The sequence below is a fragment of the Capra hircus genome, chromosome 13 (genome assembly GCF_001704415.2).
Source record: "Capra hircus breed San Clemente chromosome 13, ASM170441v1, whole genome shotgun sequence".
Taxonomy (NCBI): Eukaryota; Metazoa; Chordata; class Mammalia; order Artiodactyla; family Bovidae; genus Capra; species Capra hircus.
Genome location: NC_030820.1, coordinates 50,687,162 through 50,708,229, shown reverse-complemented (window position 1 = coordinate 50,708,229; position 21,068 = coordinate 50,687,162). Strand labels below are relative to the sequence as shown.

General features: G+C 49.7%; 1 protein-coding gene across 2 annotated transcripts; it reads left to right on the top strand.

Moving 5' to 3' along the window:
• Positions 1,123 to 13,482, top strand: MAVS (mitochondrial antiviral signaling protein). 2 transcript variants are annotated; one of them, XM_018057392.1, is made up of 7 exons: positions 1,123 to 1,212; positions 5,098 to 5,284; positions 6,194 to 6,368; positions 7,632 to 7,804; positions 8,526 to 8,682; positions 10,515 to 11,014; positions 11,875 to 13,482. In XM_018057392.1, the coding sequence occupies exons 2-7, from the start codon at positions 5,168 to 5,170 to the stop codon at positions 12,316 to 12,318; spliced, it is 1,566 nt and encodes a 521-aa protein (XP_017912881.1). In that variant the 5' UTR covers positions 1,123 to 1,212; positions 5,098 to 5,167; the 3' UTR covers positions 12,319 to 13,482. The 2 variants fall into 2 exon arrangements, with proteins under 2 accessions (XP_017912881.1, XP_017912880.1); XM_018057391.1 differs by having other exon boundaries at positions 11,872 to 13,482.

The following is a 21,068-nucleotide window of genomic DNA, read 5'->3' as shown; positions in this document are numbered from 1 at the left end:
TCCAGAAGGCTCTCTTGTATGCAGTCCTTCAGCATTCCCCAGAGGTAACCAGTGGTATGAATTCTATTTATATAGATGAGTTTTGCATGTTTTTGAACCTTATCTTACCTTGTGACTGGGAACAGACAGCATGTTCTTTTTGTACTTAGCTTGGTTAGCGGTAGTGCCCATTCATCCTGAGAAGATTCATCCTGTTGTCTGTATCCATAGTTCTTGTCCTCTGTTACTTTTCACTACAACAATACACCAGGTTTGTCTCTCCATCCTGTCGATGGGCATTTGGGTTGCTTTCAGAGTTTGCCTATTGTGAATGAAGCCACCATGAACAGTATAGTGCACGTTTCTAGGTGGACTTATAGGTCAACCAGGAGAGGTTGCTGGGTGATAGGGTTAGCATATGTTTAAAAATTGCAAACATCTCCCCAGATCTTTAAACCTCTCTTTAAAACAGGAAAAAATAAACTTCTATGTGGTTATTTTGAGAATATTTAATAGGCCCTAAGATATAAAACTTAAGTCTGTACCTGGAATAGAGTGGGCACTCGGTAATTGTCCTTTGGCCCAGCAGAGGAAGGGCGAGCCTGTCGGGAGGTACCGCCTTAAATCCTTGAGCCTAGAGGCCTTTCCCACGCAGCACTCAAGGCCCACACCCTGTGTGCAGAGCGAGCCAACCTTGGCGCCCTTGCCCTGCATACACCTACACATCCCGATCCTGCCTTCTCAGGCCCAGAAAGGGTGTCACTTGGTTAAGCACTCGAACCCTTGTGACACCCGACATTTATTGAACACTGTGTGCTAGGCCCTGTGAGTCCAGGAGCGAACGACATAAAAGCCCTCAACCCTCAAATTATTCCTCGGAGGAGGGTAGCTTCGTGTGGGAAGTGTTGGGACTGAGCCCAGCTCGGTTTCTACTTGGTTTCTATCCAGACCCTAGATTTCCCCCTGGAAGAGAGAAAGAAGGAAAGATCATCTGCCCCTCCGATCACGCAGTAGAAAACCAGGTCAGTTTTGATCCCAGGTCCAGCGCCGATAGGCTTACCAACCGAGGTCAAGTGCCGGCCCGCGCTGACCAGCAGCAACAGCAGGCCGCGAAGCCCCGCCCCCGCGCCTGGCCAATGGCCGCGCGGTCCCGGCCTCTCTCCTCCCTCCCAGCTGGGGAAGGTGCCCCGCAGGCGCAGCTGAAGGCAGGTCGCCGGGTCGCGGCTTCGCAAGGTAAGATCGCCCACTCAGGAGCTCGGTCCTCTGGGCTCAGGGAGCACGGACGCCTTTCGGGGAGGTGGTCCGCGGCGCAGAAGCCGAGTGGGACTCGGAGTCCGTCGGGGCGCAAGAGGCTTAGGGCGCGCGGGGGACTGGGAACAGCATGTCCTAATGCATAGCGGGGTTCGCGGCAGCGAGAGCTCCGCGTGCCGCATCCAGCACCCGGGGCTCTGGAGGTGGGTGGCGCGGACGTCTGCCCGGGCTGGAGGGGAAGTTGGGGCGGAAGGAGGGGGACGGGCTCTGGTTACTGAGTTCCTCCAGCCGTCCGCAGGCCCAAAGTGACACAAGGCTAGGCCTAGCCCGGTTGCGCCAATCTCAGCGGCCGCGCCTTTAGTGGTCGCGACTGCTGCCCTCCCCGGGTCTTGGCTGTTCTCGGCGATGACACCTCAGAAGAGCCTCCTGGCCCTCGGCGGACCTGACCCTGGCCCAGGAATTCTGGATTCCGAGCAGAGGTTGTGAGGCCTCGTCCCTTCCGGGATAGGGGGGGCTCTCTGAGCCTCTGGTGCCCTCCTAGCGGTGACGGTCAGGAACACTCCAGAACACTCCGAGCACAATCTTCCCTGAGACCCGGAAGGAGGTGCCAGGAAAACCTTGGAAAAAACAAAACTGACATCCTTATTTTGAGGACTCAAAAACATCTGGAAGGACCTGAGAACTGGCTCCTGTGGAGGGCAGGGCTAAAATGTCCTCAGACCTGGCGGAAAGACTTCCATTTCTCTCAAGAGGAGGGACTAAATATTGCGTCTTAGGCACACTCTCACTTAGCGACCTCTCCTCACCCAGGCCGTGTCCTTCGCCTCTCCGAGGGCTTGAAGGCAGGGGGCTGTGTGAGTCTCACTTGCCACAGAGGTCTCTATGCCCCCAAGATGTATGGTGAGACATGCAATGAAGCAGCAAGTCCTGGGTTCCAATTCTGTTAGGCCACTGGTCAGCTGGACAACTTGGCATCACTTCTCTTAGCATTATGGCAAGAATTAATGAAAGAAATTTAGGGTGTGCCTGCCTATAGTAGAGGGCTTACGTGATAGCTCAGTTGGTAAAGAATCCGTCTGCAACGCAGGAGATCCCGGTTGGATTCCTGAGTGGGGAAGATCCCCTGGAGAAGGGAAAGGCTACCCACTCCAGTATTCTGGCCTGGAGAATTCCATGGGCTGTATAGTCCATGGGGTTGCAAAGAGTTGGACACGACTGAGCGACTTTCACTTTGCCTATAGTAGACCTTCAGTAAGTGTGAACAAATATGAGCTTCCTTTCTTTTTGGTTGAGACATCCATATTTTATACATCCATATTTCCCAAACTCTATGCCTTGAGGGCTGAGGCTGGAATGCAGAAGAATTTGTCACCTGACTCTCTCCTGGGGCCTCCCTGGATCCCGTGGGAGGGAAGGAGTAATCTGGCCCCACCACAGAGTTCTCTGTTCCTCTCTTGAAGGCTCAGAGGACCCCCGCCCCACCTCCCTGATCCTCTTGACTTCTGTTGTTGGTTCTCGCTCCACAAGAGGTATAGCACTTGTGGTTGGCAAAGGAAGTCATGCAGCAGGCGGCCATGGGGCCAGTGGGCAGCAGGTAGGGAGGACAGCTGCACCATTTCCCATGTGGCAGGGGACTGGGAGCCTCAGCAACTTTTAGGCACTCTCTGCTTTGCAACACTGTCTCCTAGAGTTCTCACCAAGCTTGACACCCATGTTTCAACTCCAGTCTCCCTCTCTGTCCTCTGCCCAATTCTCTCCCTGAAAACCCCTTTGAATATCTGATAGCATCTCAAGCTTCACTTGTTGAAAATGGAGTTCTGGAGTCTTCTCTGCACCACTGCTTCTCCCCTGGATTTTCTGGCTTGCTAAGTGACACTCTCCATCCACCCAGTGCCTAAGAAGTAATCTTTGATTCTTCTCTCTCCTTCACCTCTCATATCCACAAAATATCAGAATCCAGTCACCTGTCGCCACCCCATGGTTATCATCCTGGCCATACCTGTCATGTATTCCCTGCTGTGACCTCCTGACTTGTCTCCCTGCTTCCATCATGACCCCGCCACAGCCCAGGGTCCTTACAACCACCACAGAAGTCTTTAACATAAATCAAATCCTCTCCTTTTCCTGCTTAGAACCCTCCAACGGCTCCCTGTTTCACTCCAAATAAAACACAAAGTCCTTTCCTATAATGTCCTGCATTAGCAGTCCTTCCCAACCTTCTTGACCTTGATACCTGCCCCTCCCCCTCGCCTTCTAAACCTGGACAACTCCAGTCTACTTTCTATTCTTTAAACATGTCAAGCTTGTTCCCACCTTAGGACTGCTAACTTGCTGTGTCCTATGCCCAAAATACTGATCTCCTTACAGCCAAGAACCATTCAGCTCAAATGTCAATTCAAAAAGACTTCCTTCCCCAACCCAGTTCAAGAAGCATCCCCATCTTCAGGGACTGTCTCATCTGCTTTATTTTCTCTATAACCTTTATTGCTATCTGAAATCCTTATTTATGTATATTTTTACTGATTTGTCTATCCCATTCTAGTAGAATGTAAATTGGATGATGGCAGAGATCTTGTCTGTCTTATTCCCTACAGCTCTCTCCCATGAGAAAGGCAAATAAGAAACAAGCAGGTACTTCCCTGGTGGCCCAATGGTTAAGAGTCCATGCTACCACTGTAGGGGACACAGGTTTGATCCTAGTTGGGGAACTAAGATCCCTCATGCCACTTGGCAGAGCAAAAATAAATGAAATAGAAATTTTTCTTAAAAAAGGAGCAAGCAAACAAACAGATCTATAATTGAAAATTGCGGTAAGTGCTACATAAGCAACCGGCAGCAATTGATTGTATTTGGAGCACTTTTATGTGTGTGTTTTTTTTTTTTTGGCCATGCCCTGTGGCATGTGAAATCTTTGTTCCCACCAGTGACCCCTGCAGTGGAGGCATGGAGTCTTAACCACTGTACTGCCAGGGAAGTCCCTGGGGCATTTTAAAATTTCAGGCTTATAAGACTGAACTACTGTATTTTCAGAACAACCTCTCTGAGCCATTTTAGGGGTGAGGATAATCCTGGGAAAGGCTGATAACTTTCCTGGAGTCACACCCAGGAATGGAACTTAGCCTCCTACCTGAAAGTCTGTACATGGCAAGTTTTAATGTAATGATGGGCCTGCAGTCAAGTTCTGGGAAGAACCTGATCCCAGATCCTAAAGACCTCAGTTCTTTGCTCTTCTACTAACTAGCAAGCCCCCTTAATTCCTTGGTACTGCATTTTCTTCATGGTAAGAATAGGATAGATCCTATTATTATGTTGGGTGCCTTGTTCTCCTCCTCCTCCTCTCCCTCTACCCCTTCTCCTCCCCCATTTCTTCCCCTTCCTCCCTGTCTTCTTCCCCCTCAGTGTTCTCCAAAGAAGCAGCCCTGTTGCTCTCAGCAGCTGGGGGCACATTCAGACCTGGGGATGATGAGGCAGGAGCCAGAGCTCTTCCCAAACACTGACCAACCTGATGGGCAGAATTGGGCCCTAGGTCTTCTGAATCTGATTTTTTTTCCCCCATTAGTTTGTTTTTAAGCAAATTCACTGAGGGCCTCTGATACTAAGACAATAATAAAGTAGGATGGTGACTTCCTTGGTGGTCCAGTGGTTAAGAATCTGCCTTCCAATGCAGGGCTCGCGGGTTTTATCCCTTATCAGGGAACTAAGATCCCACATGCTGTTACTAAGACCCGGCGCAGCCAAATAAAAATGTGATAAAGTAGGATGATTAAAGAAAAAAGCAAATGTTCCAAAGAGGTGGAAAAGAAAGAATTGCCTTTTGTCCAACCCTACCCCCAACCTGGTTGCCATGAATGCTCTGCTTTCTTCCAGCCTTTATTCCTCTCAGTCCATCCACCCTTCATGGGCCAGAGCCCTCTGCCAGTTCAGAACCCAGACAGTGATGACGTTTGCCGAGGACAGAACTTATCAGTATATCCGCAACAATCACAGCAATTTTTGCAATATTCATGTTCTGGATATTCTGCCTCACCTGTCCTGCCTCACAACAAGTGACCAGGTAAGCCAGGGCCCGACAGTCAGGCACTGACTGGGGGCAGGGTTGTGGAATTCAGAATTTCTCCCAGGCCAGGACCAACTCCTTCCTTCTCTGTCATCTGTATCCTGCTTCCCATTGTTGACAGTTTTCTAACCTTCAGAATGACGTGTGGCTCAGGGTGTCCTTTCCAACCCTACTAAGGTTCTTGTGTTGTTTTGGTATAGTGCTCCAAAATATAGCACTGAGATTTCTGGGCTCAGGCCGCCTTACTCGCTTTCGCTGGAACCTTCTCCATCTCTTGTCCTTCCTGCTTAGTCTCAATTCCTTTCTCCTGGTCATGGGACCCATCCTGGCAGAGTCCCAGGGCTCAGCTTTCAGAGTCCTTGGGAGCCAGATGGTGCTAGCCCCTTTGGCACTTGCTGTGGGCTCCTAGTGAGGTGAGCCCAGCCCCTCCTAGTTTTAGCTGTCTCCACATTGAACCCTGAGGCCTCCCTCTGCTTCCTGCATGCAGATGCTGGTGGTATTTGAGTTTGTGGCTGGTGAAGTTTGGCTCCTTTCTCTTGTATTTTGGTGTTTGCAGGAATTCCTTATCATTTAGTTCCGCTGTAAATGTTTTCTGTGGGTTTCTGGTATCTGGTCACTTGTTTGTATGTGCTAAGCCTCAAGTTTCCTCATCAGTTGAGTAGGGATACTGATAGCATTAAATGAGACGATTCACGCAAAGCCCTGAGAAGAGAGCCTGGGACACAGTAAAGACCTATTTCCTGGGTCTGGGAACTTGGGCTCAAAACTCTGGCCTTGTCCTGGGCTCTGACCCAGCTTCAGATGGCTGCCTCCATCTTGTAGCTTTCTAGGTACCTCCACTTGCGGCTGTGGGGAGGGGGTCAGGGCTACCTGACTTGATCTGGGTGGCGGGGCTGTGTCTTTCAGGACCGACTTCGGGCCACCTATGAGCGCAGGGGGAACCAGGGCACCCTCTGGGACCTCTTCGACAGTCTTCGGCGGAGGAATGGCTGGGTGCATACCTTCATCAGGGCACTGAGGATCTGTGAGCATAATGGTCTCGCTGATGAAGTGGCCCGTGTCTACCAGAGCAACCTGCCACGTGAGCCACCTGCCCTGGCCCCTCTTCTGGAACTCCTCTGATTCCCTTGGCCTTCGCTGTCCCTCTCCCCTTACCCTATACCTTCTGTCTTCCTCTGTCACCTTCTCTCCCATCATTCCTGGGCAGTGGGCAAACCTGAGTGTAGATCCCTGCTAGGCGACTTATTAATCCTTATTAACCCTTTGACCAATCCCCTTCATTCCCTAAGTCTCAGTCTTCTCTGTAAAATGGGACTAATGGCAATGTCTAGCTTGTAGGGCTGCTGTGAACACCACAGGATGATGGCATGTTGAGCACTCAGTGGGAGCTAGCACCTTCCACGTGCCCAACTAATGGAGCCTCCTCTAATTTTTGCAGCTATGATGTTTGCCTGCCATGCTTTTCTCACTTCCTCCTGTCTCCTCTCCCTTGTTCCCTCTCTCTGTTCACCTCTTCTCTCCCCATCCCGTGACTGTCCCTCCTTTCGTCCTCATGGGCTTCTTCCTTCCTTTCCCCTCATCTCCTCCCCCCCCCCGGTTTCCCCTAGAGCCTCCTAACCGCCCACTCCGTCCAACCCCGAGTTGCCCTGCTATCCCTCAGTGCGCTCTCAATGCTCCCTGCCAAGCCAAGTACTCAGGGGGTCCACTGAGGCCAGGGTCTCAGGGTCTGAGGCAGGAAGAAAACTCACACAAGACCTATATTTCAGATAGAGACAATTCCTGACACACTGCTCAGATCCACAGCCTTAAAAATATCACCGTGTTTGCCTTTCTTTCTCCCCACACCCCTTCTTTCCTTCCTTCCTACCTCATCTCTTCATTTGTGGAGATTAACAATTTGTGATTTCCCCAGACACAGCTATGGTAGGACCAGGCATGGTTGGTGGGGGCAAAGGGCAGAGGTTAAGGAAGCAGCTTTAGGTCAAGGGTCAGTTAGTGGTGAAAGCCACCCACAAGGGGGAGAAGAAAGCCACTGTGTCCAGAATGCCTGGGGACAGAGAAGTGGTGACTGCTGATACAGGCAGGTGGTGAGAGGCTTCTGAGGCACCCCCCACGCTCTCCCCTCTCCTGCCTGTACTGCTCCTTGCCCTCTCCATCTCCACTCTCCCTCTAGTACCTGCCTCCCACTTGGTGACACGGGTCTCCTCTGAGGGGTGCCTTCCACCTCAGGGTAGCTTTTGATGCTGTGGGGAAACTGATAACCATGACCTGGGAGCACCCAGGCCTCTCCTGTCCCTGAGAGTCTCCATTTCCTCCTTGACATCATTTTATCTTTATCCTTCAGGGAATCCAAACCACCCTCCAGCCCCGCTGGAGGCACCACCAGTTCCTGCTGAGATTCCAAGGCCCTCCACACGTGCTGTGGCCCCCAGCATCCCTGGCAATGGCCACACAGAGTACGAGCCAAGTTACCCTCTGCCTGTCCAGGATACCCAGCTACCAGAGTCCCTGGGAGAGGTGCGGCCACACGCCTTCTGCTATTGTGTTCCTGTCTTCGTGCTTCTGCCCACCCAGCTTTCTGGAAGCCCCCCACAGATCCTGCCTAAACTCTGCTCAGAACCCCAAGCTCTCGCAATGTGGATCTGCCCCAGACCAGCTGCCAGACTGTTGACCAGGTCTTCACCACATGGCAGCCTTACCCCTTTGTCATCAGTCAGCTGTGAGGTCACAATTTTGAGGTCTTTGCAATGGTCCATTTGAGATGTTGAGCTGAGTCAAGGGATCAGGGTATGACCAGATAGGGGGAGTGAGGGAGCAGGAGGTGGTGGGGTAAGGGATGGATGGTTGGAGCTGTAATCATCACCAGTAAAGCCAAGTTTTGGGGAAATATGGCTGATTCTATTGGGATATGATGACTGGGCAGTTAGATGTCCAGGAGACACCAAATCATGAACTTCAAGCCTGAGAAAGGGTCTGTGCAGTGGCCCCAGAGAGGGAGACTTTTCTTTAGGGCCAGACAGATGAGTAGAGACTCCCCCATACTATGATTTTCTATGAAAGAGGTTCATAGTCACCTGTAGACAGACGTTCTAGCAATGGCCAAGGCCGAGGTAAAAGCTTCCTTGGTCCCGTTCCTTGTGGCATGGACTGTGGCCTGTAGGAGCTGTCTCAAGCACAAGTTGCCCTTTGCCAGCTCCTGGAAGAAGCGACTGCCTTATTCCTATATTCCTTCTTGCAGAATTCAGAGAAAGCCCCACAACCATCCCATTCTGGGGCTGTCCTGAAGAGGCTGGGTGGCCCCCTGGAGCCCTTGTCTGACACGGTGGCCCTCAGCACTCTGACCTCCAGTGTACATCAGGAGCAAGACACAGAACTGGGCAGTACCCACACAGCAGGTATGCGTGGACTCTGGAATTAGAGCGCCTTTCTGACCTCCCAGTGAGGGTAAGCGGGTTGTCCCTGTGGCTTTCTTGGACAGGAGGCAAAGGTGGTATTCCCCAGGGAACGACCTTCCTCAGAGGACATATTGGTTAGTATCTGCTTTGTAAGATAGTCCCAGAATTTGGTAGCTTAAAATAAGAACTATTTATTCAGCTCATGATTGTGTGGGTCAGCAGTTTGGGCTGGCTCAGCTGGGCTGAATTCCCTCTTGTATACACATCAGTTTACATATAAGTTGTTTATGGTTCTTGGCTAGAGCATCTCAGTTCTCTTCCATGAACCTCTCATCTCCCATAGACAAGCCCATTTAATATACGTGAGCCAAGCTCTGTTCTGAGAGAGGGAGAGAGGACTCCTGGGTCATAGGTTCAAAACTGATCCAGTTTTCCTCCTGCCTCTTTCTGTGGGACAGAGCAAATTACCAGGCCAGCCCAGCATCGAGGAGTAGAAAGATAGACTCCATCCCTTGATGAGAGGACTGATAAGGTCACATTGCAGAGGGCGTGGATACAGGTAGAAGAAGTGAATTAGGGCCACGTCTGCACTATGCCTAAGGGACTATATAAGGGATCCGCCAGGACCTAGAGGACAGTGTAAGGAGAGTACAGGGCTGGGCCAGCTGTTGGCAGGGAGCACTGCCCCATCCCAAAGGGGTCTCCAGCTCCCAGCAAATCACTCAAACATTTCAGTGTCCAGAGGAAGTATATTCTTCATCATCCAAGGGCCTGGACCCTGACATCAGACGTCTCAGGAGTATAATACTGTCTACTCTCATCTTTCAGGCTGGCATATTTCCTCAACTGAGTTCCACATAACATTGGTGCCCAGCCAGGCACCAGTGCCCATGGAACAGCCACAAGGCACATGAGCAGTTAAAGGTTCAGAGAAGCCATCCTTAGTGTTCCATGCTCCTGTCACTCTATCTCAAGCATCCTTTTGCACTTGGCAGTGCCAGCCTGCTGTGGAACACCTTTTCAGAAAATACTGCTGTGGACCAGGGAGACGATGGGCACTTTGATTTCAGTATAAGTATGGACACAGGTCCCATGAGATGTTATGGTGGTAGATTTGGGGTAGGAATGGGGTGGACATCAGAATCACTCCTGATCTTTGTCAGATGTAGGGCCTGGCATGTGTGTTTTCAGAGTTCCGTGGCAAATCCTTATATAACTGCCTTTATGGACCATCACCACCTACTCCCTCCTGCTTTCCCCAGTTCAGGCCCTCCTCCCAGGGATGGTTTTGTCCCTGCGCCCACAAGCCCTTAGGCCTCCTAGAAGGGGGGCGGTCACTGGGCCTCTGGTGCCCTATGACTGGTGTGAGCTCTTCTACTTGAGTCATCCTGCTGCCCCTTGCCCTGGCCTCTGTTCCTGCTCAGAAGAAAGATGGCAGTGGGAGAAACATCCAGGATTCTGCTAGTCTAAGCAGAGGTTGAAAGAGGCAGACAAGAGAAAAGAGGGTGTCCCAGGCAGGAGAAAAAAATGCAGAGAGGAAAACTAATAATGATTTTCAGGCTCCTAGACCCTGTTAGAGGGAGGGATCATTTTGCTCTTGTGAGACAACAGGTCAGGGACTGAGGAGGGACAGGATCAAGGATTTATCTGCAACCATTAGGCCTTCAGCCCTGGGATCAGCGACTAAAGGGACTGGAGACTCCTCCATGGGTGGGAGGTTGGATGCAGTAGGGATAGTGTGAGTTGGGACAGAGAGACCCTTCTCTATCCCTCTGATCCAAGGATAACATTCCTGTGGGTTTGTGTTTCTCATTTTCTTTCACCAACTGCAGGCGTGGTCTCCAGTTCCACGTCACTCCATGGGCCTGTGTCTCCGACTGTCTCCTTCCAGCCCTTGGCCCGTTCTACGCCCAGGGCAAGCCGCTTGCCTGGACCCCCAGTGTCAGCTCCATCTGTTGGCACCTCCTCCTCCTCCATTGGCTTGACCTCTGCAGGAGGTGCTGGTGACCAGGCTGAAGGTACCATCTGTTCCAGTGGGGCAGGGGTGCCCAACAACCCTATGACTGCTAGCACAGTGCCCTCCAAGGTGCCCACCAATTCAGCATTTGGCAGCTCAGTGCCTTCCAAGTTGCCAAGCTTGAAGCCCCCTGGTGCAATGCCCACCAGTCTAGCACCATCCAGGTTGCCCATCAACTCAGTGCGTTCTGGCATGGTGCCACCCAAAGTGCCTACTAGTGGGAAACCTGACCACAGGATGCCTGCAAGCACAGTGGCCAGTAAGGTGCCTGCCGACACAAGGCTCACCATCAGGAGCAGCAATAGACTCGTGAAGGTGAGTTCTTACCCCTCCCAGCACTGATCGAAGCCTCTCCCCCCAGCCCCTCTCTAGTCTCCATTCTGACTCCAGCCTGATCCAGGGCTGCTTTTTGAGGGAATAGGGAGAACTGAGACCCAATCTCATCCAGACCTAATACCTTGTTCTTTAGAATAATAATAATCATTAGAGCTGTCAAGTGTGGATGCTTCAGGAGGGTCAGGCTTGCTGAACCACCTCTGCTGGTCATGTGCATTAACCCATTTAGAGCTCACAGCTCCCCTTTAAGCTCAGCAGTGTTATTTTGCAGATGAAGAAACATTCCTGTTTGCCTCAACACCTTGCTCTTCACTGCTGGGATATCTGGCTTGCCCCACCGTGACCAAGGTTTTACAGACTCTAGTCCCAGCCCATCTACTCTGACCTAGTAGCCTCCGCAGTTGCCTCTGAGCCTGCTTATCTGACCCTGCTGCTGCTGTCTGCCTGGAGGAACCAAGTCCATGGCCCAACCTCTGACCCTGTGGCTACTTTATGGCCATCAAGACCAGGCAGAAAGTCAAAGTAGAGCAGACCACACATGGCCAAGGGCTCCCTGGGGTAGAAGTGAGTTCAGAAGCAGGCCAGTGAGTAGAGGTCTCAGCCCTGGAGGAAGTCTCACCACTGATGCTCCTGCAGGGCCTTAGTCCCCTCTTCCCCGACTGTCTTCCTGCACCATCAGTGAGTTGAGTCCCCAAGAGAAGATTACCTTTTGGCACTGTGGGCTGGCTACTGAGGGGTTGGGGTGTCAGTTTTTGGCCTGTCCTGGGAGTGGGGCTACCCAACCTGGCTTGTCCCCTACCATCCTCAGTCCCTCTAGTTCCTCCTTTCTTTCCCAGGAGACTCCAGCATCACCAGTGCCCACAGGCACTGCCACTGGAGGCACATCACTCTGGCCAGACAGCAGCTCTGACTGCTGTGGCTCAGAGCTGGAGCTGAGCAAGCCTGGAAGGCTGCTATCTAGGATGGACAGCCAGCCGTTCTCAGGCTGCTCCGCGGATCTCGCCATCAGCCACAGTAACTCCCTGGGCATGGGGCCTGACAATGCCCCCGAGGAGAACGAGTATGTGTCTGAAGACACCATTAGGATCCATGAGAACCCCAGCACCTCCCTCCTGGGGGACAGCCCCGGGACACACACTACCCCGAAATTCCAGGCAGAGGAAGACGGGGAGGAATTGCCTGTGGTCAGGACCTTGCCCTGGGCTCCGTGGCTCGGGGTGGCCATGGCCGGGGCACTTCTAGTGCTCCTGGCTTCACTGTACCGGCGGCGCCTACCGCAGTGAAGCTCCTGGGTCCTTCTTGCCGTTCATCTTCTCTCTTTCCCATTGTACATCTGCCTGAGTCACAGAGCCGAGCTGTCTCACCATCCTTGACCCTTTTTTCAGGGCTGGCAGAAGCTGGGTCAGAAGGGAGGCAGGGGGCCACAGGCCTAGTCCTTGGGGGCAGTATTTCTGTCCCATCTCATGCCCTTGGTGGCTCCCCCACCATCCTTGGCTTACTGGGCCCTGGGCTGCTCCTGGTGCTCCAGTCCTCACCCAGCTGGCCATCTGGTTGTTGCCCTTAACCCCTGGAGAAGGTGCTCCCATCTAGGCCTTATCCCTCTTTACCCAAGTGCAAGAATCAGGAGGTGCCACTGGGGACCACAGTGGGTCGGAAACCTTCCCCATCCTGCCTGGTCCCTGCAACCAATAGATGGGGTAGGGGACATTGCTCTAGCCCCCAGTGGCCCAGTAGCCCCCTGCAGAGCAGCAGGGAGGCCCATCTTTAAGGACTTAGTCCCCTGTCTCTCTGGTTCCCCTCCCTACCACACAAGGATGGGAGGAGGTCCAGAGATTCCCATGGACCCCTGGGAAGCCTGATGAGGTGCCAGACCTGAGGAGCACCTAAAGAGCCCCTCTCCAGCCTCCTCATCCTAGTCTCTGTTCTCTTCAGCTCCCTATGGGGGTTGGAGAGGGAGAACCTGCAGGACAGAGCTCAGGCCAAGGTTTGGATTTCAGCTCCACCTCTTTGTGGGCTGTGTGGCCTTGGCAGATAATCAGACTTCTCTGGTCTTGCTTACCCATGTGGACAATGAGGATTGTGTCTCATCCTTCACTGAATTCTCCTGAGATTGGAGCATACAGATCTTTGTTAAGTGCCTGGTCCAAAGCAGGTGGCCGCTAAATGCTCCTCTCACCTTTCCCTGCCTAGCCAGGTAGAGATGAGGGCATGAGAGGCAGAGTGCCCAGTGGGTAAGTATGCACCGCTGCAGTGTAGGGTAAGTTAGGCCCTGTTCTGTTTCTTACTAACTCTGTGCTCTTGGGCAAGGTGTTAATCTCTCTATGCCTCAGTTTTCTCACCTGTATAATTTTATGAATAGTAAAATTATGTAGATATCCTATACATCTATACATGTCCTAGTATTGTGAGGATTAAATGAGTTTATCTGTATAAACCTTAGAATGGTTCCTGGCATTTTACTTACTGAAGTTTGCATGCATGTTGGTTTTATCACTATTCAAACGTGGAGGGGCTGGAGCACTTGGCCACACATTTAGAAGCAGACCCAGCCCCTACTGCCTATGCCCCTTTCATATTTGTCCCTTATTTTGTTCCATGCACTGGGGATTGTTGGGGAGTAAGGAGGGAGACATGTCTACTGGGGCATCTGTGCAGGGTGGCGGCTAGGGTGCCCCCCTGCAGCAGCCAGATGAATTGAAGGATATCCTTGTGAGTGCTTTCCAGGCAGCCATTGCTGGACAAGGGCCAGGCACAGGAGCCTCAGGGAGCTACCCTCATTTCTGGGCTCTGCAAGGGACAGGGACTAGAGCTCTAAGGAGACATAAGAGTTAGGGTGTCACTGTGGCCCACCCCCAAGCTGTCAGTCTGCAGAGTCCTGCACCCTGCTTTGGCTACTACAGTCTTTCTTTGCACTGCCCTCAGGGACTTCAGCAACCTAATGGCTTCTATCTCTACCTCTGAACTTATCTTGAGCCCTCTCTCCAGACCGAACCACCTGTACCCTGAAGCCACGAATGGTCCCTAGTGAAGCTGTCTGCAACCACTCCATGTCATCTTTACTCTTAACCAGCCTTCTGAGCTCCTTCTTCCTAGGTACCTAGGTCAGTGAACAATTCATGAACAGGTATTGGTTTTAATGTGTTACCCTCCCAAGATAGCTTTGGAAAAAAGTATCTCCAGAAAGCAGTTTGTAAACCCAAAGAATGCTTCTTAAATTGTAGGATTTCAAACAGAGTGACCAGCTGTTTTGGAGAGATCTGTGGATAAGGTGTGTAGGAAATATTCAGGGAATGTCCTGGCACTTTTCAAATTATGCAGCCCAGAAGTCCTGACTTAGCCTGCATTGTGCAGCATTCCTATTTTAGCTGTTGTAACTAAAATGCCAACTTCAGGCAGGATTGGGATTGGCTTTTGGCAAGGAGAAGGCTTGGAATAGTTGATGAGATGCATCAGATCTCAAGAGTCCTGGGTTTGGAGTATGGTTTCAGTTGCAGGAGGTTGCATGTAGGAGGGAAACCCAGGCAGGTCCCCATGGCCTGGATGATGTGAAGGGAGTGAGGAAGGACCTCTACACCCAGACAGGGGTCTAGTCACCTATACCTGGAGATGGGAAAGTACCTTCACCTTGGGGTAAAATCAGGGGTGAGGTTAGAGGGCCCTTACCTAAGCACTTAGGGCAGACTTAGCAATAGGTATCTGCATATAAATCTCTCTCCATCTTTTCTCTCCCCTGTTGAAGCATTTGCTTCAAAGCCCAAGAGTCACCACTGCTTCTCTTTCCCTGGGAAACACCTGCCAACTTTGCTTGATGACCCACTGGAGGCAGACTAATACCACGTTCTCACCTTGTTTCCTTGGTTGGACATGGTCAGATTTAGTTGATTCAGGGGAATTTCTAGTCAGAGAGCAGTATGCCCTTTACTTTTTCAGGCCTTGGATTATTCATAGTCTCTTTTGTGAAACTTTTTTGTTATGGAAAACTTTTAAGGACACACAGAAGTATAGAAAATAGAATAATTACTCCTCCCCTCCATATGCCCATTGTGCTTTGTACTGTCGCTTCAGTCATGTCCAACTCTTACGACCCTATGGACTGTAGCCCGCCAGGCTCCTCTGTCCATGGGATTCTCCCAGGCAAGAATACTGGAGTGGGTTGCCCTGCCCTCCTCCAGGGGATCTTCCTGACCCAGAGATAGAAACTGTCTCCTTCATTGAAAGGTGGGTTCTTTACCACTAGTGCCACCTGGGAAGGCCATATGCCCATTACCCAGCTTCAGTAATTATGGACTCGGGACTTCCCTGGGGGGCCAGTAGTTAAAACTCCATGCTTCCATTGCAGGGAGCGTGAGTTCAAACTGTGGTTGGGGAACATGCTGTGGTCATGGTGGTGGTTTAGTCACCAAGTCATGTCTGACTGTTTGCAACCCCATGAACTATAACCTGTCAGGCTCCTCTGTCCCTGGGCTTTTCCAGGCAAGAATACTGGAGTGGGTTGCCATTTCCTTCTCCAGGGGATCTTCCTCACCCAGGGATCAAACCTGGGTCTCCTGCATTGCAGATGGATTCTTTACCAACTGAACCACCAGGGAAGCCCCCACATGCCATAGGGTAAAGCCATAAATATTAAAAAAAAGTACTTATGACTCCTGCCTGATCCCTCATTTTTTGTACAAGTTCTTTTTGTAAGTCAGAAAGTGAAGAGTTCAGAAAGTCAAGGGAAAGACTTAGGACAGGAAGATTTTGTAGCCAAGGCCCTTTTTAAAAAAATTTTTTTCCCAAGGCATTCTCCACTTGTCTTTTTAGCCTCAGTGGGTGACATCCCTTTTGAACCAGTTCAGAGTATGAGCAGCACTGGTTCTCTGTCTTAGGAGGAGAGAACCTGAGGAGTTTCCTTCACTGACAAGCTCCTTGAAGCTGTTTGGCTACTGCTCCTGTCCCAGAGAGGTGGGGCCCAATGGGTGTGTCCATGGCAATTTGCTCCGTTGCATTAAGGGTCTCCTTTAGGCTTTCACAGAGCCCTTCCATCTGGCAGAAATTCCCATCCTTGGCCAGATTCAAACTTCACAGCATGTCTCCTGATCTTATAGGAGTCTCCTTGGGATGGAGTTATTCAGGCATTAAGGTCCCTTGCTTCCTACCGTGCACTATGGTAGCGTTCAGGATCCCTGGGCTAATCTATGCTGTGATAACTCATTATGGGTGGAAAGCACATGCTCCCTTGTGCTCCCCTTTCTGCCCTTTTCCCTATAGCCCAGGCTCATGAAGTTCACATTTGGTGCAAGGCATGGTCAGTCACTCAGCATTCCTCACTCCTGCTGCTGCTGCTGTTAATAACAGCAAAAATAAAAAGAGCTACCACTTACCCCATACCTTGTTGCATGCCAGGTACTAGGCAAAGTGCCTTACATGTATTAACTTATTTAGTCCTCGCAATTACCCTATGAAGGGGATATAATTGTGACCCAATTTACAGCTGATCTGCAAGACCGAGAGGGAGGAAGGGTCAGAGAGGACAATGCAAAGGAAAACTGGCCCCTGAGCCTGAGTTGGATGCTTTCCATGCCCCTGACCCTCAGCTGATCAGGTGTCTGTAAAACCTGGGGCTCCATTTCAGGTGAGATTTCACACATCTCTTCCTGGTGTTCCAAGAACTGCCACCTGCCATAATAGTATAATATTCAACATATAATTTAACATAGTCTCAGGGATTTGTGACAATATGAATATAATCATATGTGTGTCCAGGCTCAATGGCCTGAGGCTGCATGAGGCGAGGCAGCAGGCACAAGCCGGTCCTCCGGAGGCCAGTTTGGTTTAATAGATGTTGTTAAGGATTCCAGTGTGCCAGGTCGAAGGCCTAAATTGAGTAAGTCAGTTGTACCCTTCAGAGCTCGGGAGTGACTCACAAAGTATGGTGGAGACAAATAGGCTTTCATGTCATTTTTTTTTTCATATATTTACAACAAATATTTATTTTGCTCCAACTGAGTGCAGAGTATGAGGATAGGCCTTGGAGACACATAGTAATAAAGCAAAAAGCCTACCTTCAGTGCCTCCTTCTATCACTGTCTTCAATTTAATTGTGAGTGGCTTAAAAGCATGAGCAGGAGTGGGGTGGAGGGAGAGAAAAATGTTTTGATTAGTCATGTACTATTAACAATTATAACAATGAAATCCAGGAAAACAGTAAAAGTTAGAGCCTCTAGGGAACAAGAAAAATATTAAGTATAAATTTACAGACACCTCCCAGGAAGGCTAAAATGAAAGTGTCTGACAAGATCAAGTGTTGATGAGGACCTCCCTGGTAGTCCAGTGGTTAAGAATCCACCTACCAATGCAGGGCACATGGGTTCCATCCCCTAGTCCAGGAAGATCCCACATGCCGCAGAGCAGCTAAGCCCGTGTGCCACAACTTCTGAGCCCGTGCACCTAGAGCCTGTGCTCCACAGGAGAAGCTACCAAGATAAGCCTGCGCACCCCAGTGAGCCCCGGCTCGTGACAGCTGGAGAAAGCCTGTGCAAAGGAACGAAGACCCAGCACAGCTGAAAAAATAAAAAAAAGATCACATGTTGATGGAAATACAGAGCAATTAAAACTCTTAAACTTTAGGAGGAATATAAGTTAGTAAAACCCTGTTGGAAAATTGGCAGTATCTACTAAAGCTAAACACATGTATAACTCATGACCCAGCAATTCTACCTTGGGTGTATACATGACAGAAACAAGAGCTCATGTCTACCAAGATATGTGCAAGAAGTTTTCTAACTGCACTGTTCATAATAGCCTCAAACTGGAACCAATCCACAAGGCCTATCCATAGTAGAATGCATATATAAGTTGGGGTAAAGTCATACAGCAGAATATTGTTATTATTCAGTCACTCAGTCTTGTCCGACTCTGCGACCCTATGGACTGCTGCATGCCAGGCTTCCCTGTCCTTCACCATCTCCTGGAGCTTGCTCAAACTCATATCCATTGAGTCGGTGATGCCACCCAAACATCTTGTCCTCTCTTGTTCCCTTCTCCTGGCTTCAATCTTTCCCAGCATCAGGATCTCTTCAAATGAGTCAGTTCTTCGTGTCAGGTGGCCAAAGTACTGGAGCTTCAGCTTCACCATCAGTCCTTCCAATGAAAATTCAGGGTTGATTTCCTTCAGGATTGACTGGTTTGATCTCCTTGCAGTCCAAGGGACTCTCAAGAGTCTTCTGCAACACCACAGATCAAAAACATCAATTTTTCGATGCTCAGCCTTCTTTATAGTCCGAATCTCACATCCATACATGACTACTGGAAAAACCATAGCTTTGATGATATGGACCTTTGTCAGCAAAGTAATGTCATAGCTTTTCTTCCAAGGAGCAAGTGTCTTTTAACAATGAGTTTGAATGAAAATATTGCTACATACAGCATGGATATATCTTACAGACATGATATTGAGAAACACGTCAGTATACACAGAATAGAATATGTGATTCTATTCCTATAAAAAATACAGAAATAAAACTGATCTATGGCATTGAAAGTTTACCTTTGTTACATTTGATCTGGGTGTCGACTTTCATGAGTACTTTGAGTTTGTGTCCAGACTTGCTGTTAGAGATAATGGAGGTAAACCAAGGTCATCCAAGTGAGAATAAAAAGAGGCTGTTCATTCTGAGCTTGCAAAAGCACCTACTATCATTTGCATTTGGCAGGGAGGGACTCAAAGACAGGCAGGGACTAGGAAAACATTATGGTAAGTGAAAGAAAGGGAAGGCTTCAGAAGTCCTATGATTGGAGGTTGTTTGCCTGGGACACTGGAGGTTGGCTTAACTAGAAGAGAGGCATCTTATTATGATTTGTTGGGGAGCATATTTGGCTTCCTCTGGTTGGTCCTGAACTGGAAAAGAGGGAAGAGATTGTTGTGGATTGAGAAGAAGGTGGCACACTTTAACCAAGACCTGATGATCCTGGGATGATTGCTGCAGAAGTGGTCTGGCTTTCCAGGCTGGTTACTGCAGACTTCTATGGTCATATATGGTCTGGCCACAGTCCTTTTGTGTATTCAGTCTCTCAGAGGGAAAGAACTGCTGGAATGGAACGGGAGTGGGCACATACACACTTTATCCAGCTCCCCATCCCTCGCTGAGGTCAGTGGTGCTGCCTGTGAAGATAAGGCCAATGCCTAGAGGACTGTGCTCCAATTCATTGCTTATCTACTGCACACACTAAAGTTGTTTTCTTTAAGGCCTAGCTTAAAGCCCAGCTCCTATTGGAAGTTTTCTTTGAATAGATCCCTCTCACTTATTAGCCTTCCTAATTCTCGTGGCTTACCTCAGATTCTTCAGAGCAAATTCTCATCTTCCTGCCTGCATTTTGAAAACTTACGTTGACTATCTTCCTTCCATTTACTCAATGCTGTTTCTATAAAAACAGCAACAAAACCAAAATACCCCCTCAACCCCACAGCTTTTTATTGAAGTAAAATATACATGCTGAAAAGGGCACTCAGAGACAGAACGGAGGCGGTGGGGGAGGCAGCCAGAAGGGTGGTGCTGGAGAGAGAAAATGGAGGGTGGGTGTTGAGAAAGACGAAGAAGGGAAGGAGCCCTGTGTTCTAGTTTTGGGTCCACAGCCAACTTCTGGCATCTCTTTCCTCCCTGGATCCATAAACTGTGAGGCTAGACCAGGTGATGTCAAATTCTCTCTCCTCCAGAGCTCAGTCCCATTAGCCCTTGAGTGTCCTTGGCACAGCCAGGCTGTCCTGGCTTCTTCTCCTGTTGTGTCCCCCCTTCCCCATCCCCAGGTGCCATTGCCATACTGTCTGAATGGCTGACTTCCTAGCAATCAGATGCTGTTTCCTATTTAATCAATTTACTTGTATTTAACATAAGAAGAAAGAAAAATCCTTTCATTATCACATGCAGCTGGAAATGAGCTTCTTGCAGGAGGTCTGTTCAAAGGAAACAGAAAAGAGAGAAACTGTGGTAATTGTTGAAAGAATGCTTTTTTCCCTACTTGCTGTCAGGACAATGTCTTTAGAATTATGGGCACATGTTTGCAGAAATTCAGCTATTATTACCTCTATGACTTAAGATCCTTTAACATTTTCTTTATGCAAGCCCACAGTTCTGAGAATCTACCCTGGCCAGATATCTGCTTCAAGTGAGGCTTCTGCAGTGAATGTAAACAGAACTTTCAATCTGGGGGGCTTGTTCAGGACCCCACCCCTGTTTCCCTCCTGCCTTCACTGTCAAGAATCTCTCAAGAGACCAGCACCTCTGTTCCTTACATGTGGCCCTCACCTTTTGGCCTCAGTAGACTCCTTCCTTCCCACCCAGTGCAGGCCGGGGGTGGAGGGGGTCAGTCTCTCGTCAGGATTTTCACCTTCCTTATAAGCTAGTGTCTTTATTTATTTATTTATATTTAATATCAAGTCCATAGAGTGTATTTATTATTTTGGCTCTGCTGGGTCTTCAGTGCTGCACGCGGGCTTCCTCTAGTTGTGAGTAGGGGGCTACTCTTCAGTTGCAGTGAGTGGGCTTCTCACTGTAGTGGCTTCCCTAGTTGCAGAGCATGGGCTGTAGGTGCTCGGGCTGCAGCAGTTGCAGCACAAGGGCCCAGCAGTTGTGGCGCACAGGCTTAGTTGCTCTGCATCATGTGGCATGTGGGATCTTCCTGGACCAACGATTAAATCTGTGTGTCTGCATTGGCAGGTGGATTCTTAACCACTGGACCACCAGGGGACTCCCATAATCCAGTCTCTTTAAATCATCTTCTAATTACACAGGTAATACATGAATATGTGCTCACAGTAAAAAAATTAAAATTCCAGAGATTTCCCTGGTAGCCTCATGGATCCCAGCTTTTCACGGCCATGGCCTGGTTTCAGTCTCTGGTTAGGGAACTAAGATCCCGTAAGCTGCACAGCATGGCCAAAAAATAAGCAAATAAATAAAATTCCACAGCTAGAGAAAGAGAAAGACTAATACCATATGATATCACTTATCATATCTAAATAAATATGATCTAAATATTTAAATATTTAGAATCT